Source organism: Ursus maritimus, unplaced genomic scaffold (assembly GCF_017311325.1).
Source record: "Ursus maritimus isolate PB19 unplaced genomic scaffold, ASM1731132v1 scaffold_34, whole genome shotgun sequence".
NCBI lineage: Eukaryota > Metazoa > Chordata > Mammalia > Carnivora > Ursidae > Ursus > Ursus maritimus.
The window spans coordinates 23,434,311-23,442,985 of NW_024426008.1; the positions used below are offsets into that span (position 1 = coordinate 23,434,311).

The 8,675-nt window shown below is 37.4% G+C and overlaps 1 protein-coding gene across 1 annotated transcript; it reads right to left on the reverse strand.

Annotated features, from left to right (window-relative positions):
- Window positions 1-660: 660 nt before the first annotated feature.
- Window positions 661-6,635, reverse strand: RLN1 (relaxin 1). The gene is made up of 2 exons (XM_008690907.2): window positions 5,124-6,635; window positions 661-1,093 (listed from the first exon to the last, which is right to left on the reverse strand). Exons 1-2 carry the CDS (start codon window positions 5,455-5,457, stop codon window positions 762-764), a joined length of 666 nt encoding a protein of 221 aa, XP_008689129.1. The 5' UTR covers window positions 5,458-6,635; the 3' UTR covers window positions 661-761.
- Window positions 6,636-8,675: the final 2,040 nt, after the last annotated feature.

Here is an 8,675-nt window from a genome sequence, read left to right on the forward strand (position 1 = left end):
TTCCTTAAACATAATTTACTTTTAGTGTCTTAGATGATAGAATTAGGAGAAGAACCCTACTTCAAAAAATACTTGAGTTTATATGGCCCCAACTCAATTAAATGGATTTAGTGTCCAGTATGATTATTTGCAATTAATAGTTCAATAAGACACAAAAATCTTTTAAAATCTATTAGAAAAGTCCAAGTTTTGTGACTCTTTATATATCCAATCTGAATTAATATCAATAAAAACATTTTGGTCCATTTTGTGTACCAGGTGTTAGGCATTGTGTAAGTTATTTTTTATTTTTATTTCTTGCTATTGTGTTTAATATTAAGTAGTGAAATAACATTTGGGCATTAAATCTGGAGAAAAAAGAGTGGGTGACAGATTATAATATATCAAATACAAATTTTAAAAATAGGCTTATCCTTTCTTCATTAGTGCAAAGCAAAGTGTTTTACTAAGCTATAAAAATTTTTTTGAGTTATTGTGTGTGGCTAAAATGATAAAGATTGTGTCACCCTAAGTTAACAGCATTAAAAAAGCAATAATAATTATACCATTAATAAAAAAGGCAAAAATAGTTTTTGGAATAAAAAGTATTATTAGCAGAAACTATAATAATACAAGGAATAGTTTGTTACACACCAAATGAAAAGCCCAAACACTAAATGATGATTTCTCATATTTTAGTAATCAGTGGGGTGACAAAGCCATCAGTGAATGTGTCATAAAGAATCATGTAAACAGTAGATGAAATACACAATACTTCCATCTCAGCATATTGAAGAAAGCTCTTTTCTGGTGCAACCTACATTACAGCACTTTTCACTGTAGTTTACATACTGTCTCTTTTTTCGGGAATGTTTATCTAAGCCTGAGTTTTCTAATTCTGAAAGACTTTTGTCTTTAGCTTCATTTTGTCCAATAAGAATAATTTCCTTCAATTCTTTCAAGGTAAGATTTGGATCTTCCAGTACAAGTTGTAGCTCTTGTAATGATGACTGCCTCCCAGACAGTGCTGCCTTCAGCTCCTGTGACAAATTAGGAATGTGTTCCAATATTGTATTTAAGGTTTTTGTATTGATGACGGAGGATGACACAAGTTCTAAAAGGGGAGAAGGGAGAGAGAAAAATACTCAAGTCAAAGAACATCAGGAAAACAATAAAATTTTGGATAGACATAAAGGAAAGCATTGTCTTAATAGAATTAAACATCAAAACAGAATCAACAAATATCCTGATTAAACAACTTTGAGTATTATAGTTGGGTGGCTTAAAATTACTACAGCATCACCAAGATTCTGCTTTATCCCACAGACTTTCTGTCATCTTTCTTTATGCTTTCATCCTAGCAGTTTTGACTCCCTGATTTCTGAAGTCATCTTGGTCATTGAAAACACCCAGTTTGACCACAGATGAATTTTTCTTACCTGGGTAATTTTCTTTTGTTACTAACTTCTGAGTTATTATAGTAATCCTATCAAATATTCCATGGGGGCAAATTACTGGTTCCGGATAAAGTTAAAAAGGCAGAATTTTCAACTGCTCTCATCTAAACGTCAGGAGATAACCAGTCTCTGATGTCCCTCAGACATCTGTTAAATAGATGTAAATAGATCTTTTTTCCCCAGAGTATTAACTTCAAATAAAACTATACTTTAGGACTTTATCTTTCCTCCTAGCGCTCCTTCTCATTCAAGTTCTAAGCTGACAGATGAGAATTTATACCATTTTTGGTAGTCAGAAGTTTTTGCATTTTCCTTCAGTAAGATATCCTAAGTTTAATTCAACCTCTTCATAAAATTCCTCCTGCTTTAATTTAAATTTTCTATAGTTGGGGCCTTATTGAATACAGAGAAAAGCTAATAGTAACTTTCCATGTACTTAAAGCCAGTTAATTAATTAGGCAAAACATTTGTAGTTTTTGTTGTGTTTATTCATAGCCTTTTTTTTTTTTTTTGCATTCTTTTTCATCTGTGGATGGACATATAAGGTGTTTTGAGATCTTGGCTATTGTGAATAGTGCTACAATGAATGTGGGAGAGGCAATATCTCTTCAAGATCCTGATTTCACTTATTTTAGATGAATATACAGAAGTGGGATTGCTGGATCATATGGTATTTTTTTTTTTTTGAGGAATCTCCATGGTGTTTCCCATAGTGCTGCACCATTTTGCTTTGCCTTCCCAGCAACAGTATACAAGGGTTCTAGTTTTTCCACATCCTGAATAATACTTGTTGTTTTTTAGGTGGGGAGGGACAGAGGGAGAGAGAGAATGTCAAGAGACTCCACACCCAGCACGGAGGCTCATCTCATAACGTTGAGATCATGACCTGAGCCAAAATCAAGAGTGGGACACTTAACTGACTGAGCCACTCAGGGGCCTGTCTTTTTTTTTTTTTTTTTTTAATAATAGCTATCCTGACAGCTGTGAAATGATACCTGTGGTTTTGATTTCCATTTCCCTGATGATTAATGATATAGAGCTTCTTCTCTTATACCTGTTGGCCATTGTATGTCTTCTATGCAAAAACGTCTATTCAAGTCTTCAGCCCATTTTCTAATTGGATTATTGCCTTTTTTGCTATTGAGTTGTAGGAGTTCCTTACATATGTGGGAAATTAAACCCTTAGCAGATACATGATTTTCAAAGGTTTTCTCCTATTCCATAGGCTGCCTTTTCACTCTGATTATTTCCTTTGCCCTTCAGAAGCTTTTTGGTTTGATGTAGTTCCTCTTTTTTACTACTGCTTTTGTTGCTTGTGCTGCACTCATTTATTAAAAGTATTTTTTAAACTTAACTCGAAACATTTTGCAATCAACAACAACTTTACCTTCTCAAGTCTAAATAAAAGATAATATTCTAATTGACTTGAAGTCATACAAACATCTTAACCACTGTATTTTGGACTAAAATTTCACTACATAGACCTCTTTTAGTTCAAAATATCTGTCTTATTTTTTAAAAGGGGTGCAATGAGTGTTATTTCTGCACACGTTGTAGGAAAAAATGGTTAGTTAACAATTTAATAATATGAAAACAAAAACTAACAATAGAGGTTTTAAACTCATGAGTCATAAATTATTGACATATACTTCCAAAATATTCTTAACTAGTAATTTAAACATTTTTCTTGATCTTCACTTGCAGGCAATATTATGGTAGGTTATTTATAATTAAATTATGTACTGGATAGCTGTTAAGAGTGTTCTTCAAAAATACTTTAAAATCACAGTACTCCTACAGAAATAAAAATCTGGCTAAATAGCTATATATAAATGTGATCAAAAAAACATTTTTAAGCAACAATTTGGAAACAACGTAAATGTCCACTAAGAATGGTTAAAACCTAAATGTCCACTAAGAATGGTTAAATATATATGGTAGATTTATGATATAGAATACTATAAAGAAGTTTTAAATTATGTTTTTGGAGAATAACAATGTGAGAAACTGCTCACAATATAATGTTAAGTGAAAGTCAGAAGATACATGTACACATTTCCAAATTTTTTTTTAAAGATTTTATTTTTAAGTAATCTGCAACCAAGGTGGGGCTCAAACATACAACCCTGAGATCAAGAGTCACATGCTCTACGCACTGAGCCAGCCCGGTGCCCCTACATATCTCATTAACATTGCTTTCCAGTTCCTCATTTAATATAGATATTTTTATTTTCTCATTAAATTCACATATTTTTTCAAAATCTTTAATATCTATGAGTGTTTTTCATTTTTCTTATTATATTTATGTATCTGTTTCAGTCTTTAATATGAACATATACTATTTATTCAGAAAAAGTGAATAAAGGAAACACAATGCAATCTCGTCATTCCTACTTTGAATCAGTAAATCCCTCAACTTTGTAGTCCTCTTATAATATTATATAAGAATTCTGTAAGAACTTGCATTAAATAAATTGGTCTCTGACCAACAGTGTAGAAAAAGTAAAGGGAATAGCTTTATAATCAGCTTTAAATCCCATAAAAGAGAAGCAAATGGTGGTTAGTGTACACAATAATTTTATATGAGGGTCACTTATATACAGGATGGATAGGCTATAAAATATAGTTGTGATATATCATAAATTGCATATATGTTGTGAAACATAAAACACTAAGTTATTCATAATTGAGTTTGCATTTTCTGAATTTAATATGACCCATTGCACTGCTTAGAATAGCGTGTCTGTGAAAATTTGCATTCTACTTACACTTAGCTTCCAGTTTGTCTTTATAAATAGTTTATTACTAACGAAGTTGTTTTTGTTTTGTTTTCTAAACCATTCCAGATTTGAGCTGTACTCAATTCTGCAGCTTCCAAATGCTTGAAGCATCAATCAGGTTTTCAGCTGAGAACTTCCCTTGGGCAAACTTCCCTTGACTCTAGGTCCCTTCAGTCTCTCCTGTAGATTAGGCCCTTTTCTTTCTCTTCAATCCCTTATCTCATAAATGAACTTCAAGGTCCAGTGCAAAAAGGATGGGAGGCTAGGCTCTCCCCTTTGGTGAAGTTTACGAATAAAAATAAAATTAAAAGGAAATTTTTGATGGTGTGGGCCACAGCCCAGCCTTTTTGCAAAGGAGTAGAGTGGTTAATAAGCCCCTTCGTGTTTACCACTCCAGGACCCTCTCAGTGGTCTCCCATGCCCTTTGGCACTCAAACCAGCGCACACATCACTGCCTCTAGCTCTCTCAAGTCTAGATGGCCTGTTCAGTTGCCCCAGCCCCCAGCACGACCGAAAGGCCCGCGGACTTGACTCGGGGGTCCAGCCCGAATGGGTCCCATCTCCAGCGGGTCTTTGGGTAACCAACATCCTCTGTGGCTCCCCCTCTCCCCATCTGGATCATCCGGATTGCCAGGAGGTGAAGGGCTCCGAGTGCCTCTCAGGAGAGGCCTTCGTTGTTCCCGCTGCTTTCCCTACCTCTGGTGAGATCCGCGGTGAGACCTTACTAGAAAAGCAAATTACAAGGGAAAACTCGAAACTTTCAGGCATCAGCAGCCTCAGAGTCAGGGCTAAGCGCGGGAAGCCCGAACCGTCTGGAGCCAGGGAGTGCGGGTGCCGTTCTAAATGTCGGCGGTCCGCCGACAACCAATAATAGGAAGTACGGAGCGGTGGGGGGCGGGGCGCTCACCTGTAGGTGATTCAGGTGCCTGCCGAGGTTCCCGCACTTGCTGGAGAGCCTTTTCTCCCCAGGAGACCGAGCCGCAGATCCAGATACGTTGGCGGACTAACTCGCGGCCGCATGCCTTAATTATGTCGTTGTCATTACGGGCTGGGATCTCACTGGGAAATTGGCTCAGTAGCAGCCAGATTCTCGCCAGGTGGGACAAGTACTGTTGTGGCATCTTGGACCAGATTGCTTCTGCTCTGGGTGTTTTTCCTCTAGGACTGCAGCCGCTGTCGCCCACCGGTCTCTGCCTCTGTTCCAATCCTGGACTCAGGCTGCTGTCCTGGCCAGGTTTCATCAAGCTTTTATAGCCCTCGGACGACCACTTAGACCTGAGTCAATTGTCCAAGCTCCACCCCTTTCTCCACCCACCTCATTGGAATTCTCTCCCCCCACTTCTGCCCCCTCTTATCTCCCCACCTTTCACCCTTGACAACTTTCCTCTGTTTGCCCATCTTTCTGTTCTTGGAACAGTTGTATATGTTTTTCTTTTCTTACCCTTAAACTGTTTTGTATACTTAGGTAAAGTTAGTCAGTATTTGAAGTTTTCCTTTATTATAAAGTTAGGCATGGCCCTTACACTAAATTATATCAAGAAAAATAAAATTGAAATCACCCATATTATTTCACAATTCAGTCTTCTATCATGAACATTTGTTGCATAACCTAATCTAAATAAGTTAATTAGTATAGTATCTGATATATCAATCCATAAAGATATAATGAATGAATGGATAAATTAACAAAAGAGAGAGAACTGATGACTTTTATCTAAATCCTGGTAAAAGTATTAAAATTCTCAATGCATCACTTTAAGCTTGTACAGTATCTTAATTTACAGCGCACTTTCTCTACTGACTTTCCTTTGGCTCTTCTGGGAGATAGTTGGATTGTAACCAGTTACTTGAATATTTTAGTTTTAGGTTGTGTTGTTTCTATATCCCTAGAGACTAGAGAGAACACACACACACACACACACACACACACACACACAGAAACAAACCCCCTCCCCTTCCAAAAAAAAGATCCTGCAATTCTAGAAAGAATATTTTGGTAATACAGGCTACAGCACAAACATCAGGTTTATTTATTTTTTTTACTGTACTCTGTTTACTGTATTTAGTGAGGTAATTTTTAACAGCTCCTAATTTAACAGTTTGAGATAATATGCTCATTAAACAATCTCTCTGGATGGACATTAACTTTTAAGTGTAAATAGGTTCATTTTTTTCAATAACTTATTTACTTGTGTTCATAATGTACCGAGATTACCTCAGTTCTACCAGGTAAATTAGAGATTTGGAGGAAGTTAGGGTAGCTTTGATTAAAGTAATAACTCAACAATCACAAATACAGCTATGGGATAGAATAAGTCTAATTTCTAGATTGTTTCTAATTTCAATAGGACCCACTTGGCATTTGTCAGATGCTAAGCATTGCATAATTAAAACAACAATAACAAAACAAAACAACAACAACAAAAAAAAAACCCAACCAACCCTGACCAAAGCAATGAGAGGGTCAGAGGTAGTGCTTTTACACAGGTTTTTGCTAAGATAAGCAGTTTGGGAGAGCCTTCTCAAAACTGAGGTTTGAAGGTTTTTTTGTGGGTTCACAGTTATTGCAAAAAATAATCCATTTTCAAGGCTGCCCTCCAAAGTAATTGCTTGTGTAAAATGTAAGTTTCCGGGGGGGCAGTAGGTGGTGTGCACTAAAACTGCAGTAGGAGACTGATAATCAGCCTCCTGTGACCATCTCAGTTGACCTCAAGGAGAAATCAAATACAGGAAGAACCAGAAAACCAGTTAAGCAGGGCCATGCAAGCAAAATTTTTAGACAATCAGATATGATAGAAACATGTATTAAGATGATCTAAGGGTCTTTCACATGTCTGTGTGGAAATCAGAAAACCTTAATTGTTACAACCATAGCAAATTATATCTTGTGACTTGTCTTTGTGCTTGTGGCTTGAAGAACTGCTTCCAAGCACGCATACCCCTTTCTTTTGCATACATAATTCCCTGTATCTAATAAGCTTCGGGGCAATTCTGCAGAGCAATCGGAAAGACCATTTCCTGGGCTACAGTCCTCAGTAAAACAAAGGACAAAAGCACTTTGAGGTTGGTTTTCTTTCAGTCAACAGTGGGATTTTTGCTTTACCTGTGTAATCTTATAGAGTCCTTGTAGCTGTCCAGTGAAATGGCCATTTTCCCATTTTATGGAGAGAAGAAGTTGAGAGTACTCAAGTAACGTGTTCAACTGTCCAGCACATGTGCCAGATGTGGGCTTACCCTACTGTTAAGAGTAACAGACAAATGCAGGGTTCACAGGCTTTGTAGGCACAACTAAAAGGCATTTCATGCTGTTAAAACAAACAACAACAAAACCCTAAGAAACTTTTTAAAAGAGAAGAACCAAATGTATGCCATACACATGTCTGGTTAATGCTGGAGCCGTGATTTCTACCCATGTCTCCTGGATTCCAAATCCCTCTTTCTCTGGTTCTACTGTGTCCAGCCCCAACTGGAATTAATCTGCATGGTGAAGGTTAATAGACAAACATTAATGCCTTTAAGACAGTCATTTTAGGTACAAAGGAGTAAGTGAAACTATGGATTGATTCAACTTAGGCCGTAAGTTGTAGAAATGATTTCCCAAGTCTCTTGCTGGTAGCAGGGTCCATGTGTCACAGTTCTGGCCAATACAACATAAGCACAAATGTGGACGTTTCTGGCAAAGCCTTGCTTTTCTGATCCAGACAGTAAGCCTTCTTCTGTTCCTTTCTTTTCCTGCCTAAAGTACACACTGAGATCCAGAGGTGCAGCAGCTGTCTTGGGACCATGAGGTGAGCAGCATAAGGAGGAAGACCGTATATTCAGCACAGCTGACTAGAGAGGTGTAAGTAGCCTGCTGGTTATCATTCAGATGCTAAACAGTGTTGATGGCTTATTCCCTCGGCTTGTTTAAGGCCCCTGTCACAGGGTTTCTTGTTGTTATTTACAGAGAAAACAATCCTAGTTGATATATGTATGTCTAAGTGGAGTAGTTTTTTATATGAAAAACAAGCTTACATTCATTAGTTTCTCATGAGGTTTTAGTCATAATTCAGTAGCACTTGAGTTAGATATTTGAAAGATTGAAGTAATCATTTGAGTGCTTTTACAAGATGGTTTACCACAGATTATCTTTGTACCTCTTAAAAGCCAGTTATGTAAGAAGCAGTGAATGTACATTCTGGGACCAGGAGACCTACTTCCAGGGATTTTGCGGAAGATGTGGTGAGGGACTTGGGCCAGGGCAAGTTCTGTGGAATTGCTTTTTGTGTCTGGGGCTGCATCTTTGTCCTATCCAGGCTGTAAATTTCCTGGGGACTGCCCTTGTTCTTCTGGGTTGGATCTCCATTTCATAGAACTTTGCCCCAAGTGACAGACAACCTCTGAGGTTCTACAGCCCCTTATTGAATTCCCTTGCTCATGGTCTCCTTCCTGCACTCCACTCCATCTAACCTCCACTCCA

Bases quoted from the DNA above. Each gene is read 5' to 3' on its own strand.
- RLN1 (XM_008690907.2), bottom strand. From the start codon at position 5,457: ATGAAACCTGGCCAGGACAGCAGCCTGAGTCCAGGATTGGAACAGAGG. The intron at 1,094-5,123 runs GTGAGCGCCCCG...CTCCCCTTTTAG, and splicing joins GGCACCTGAATCACCTACAG to AACTTGTGTCATCCTCCGTC.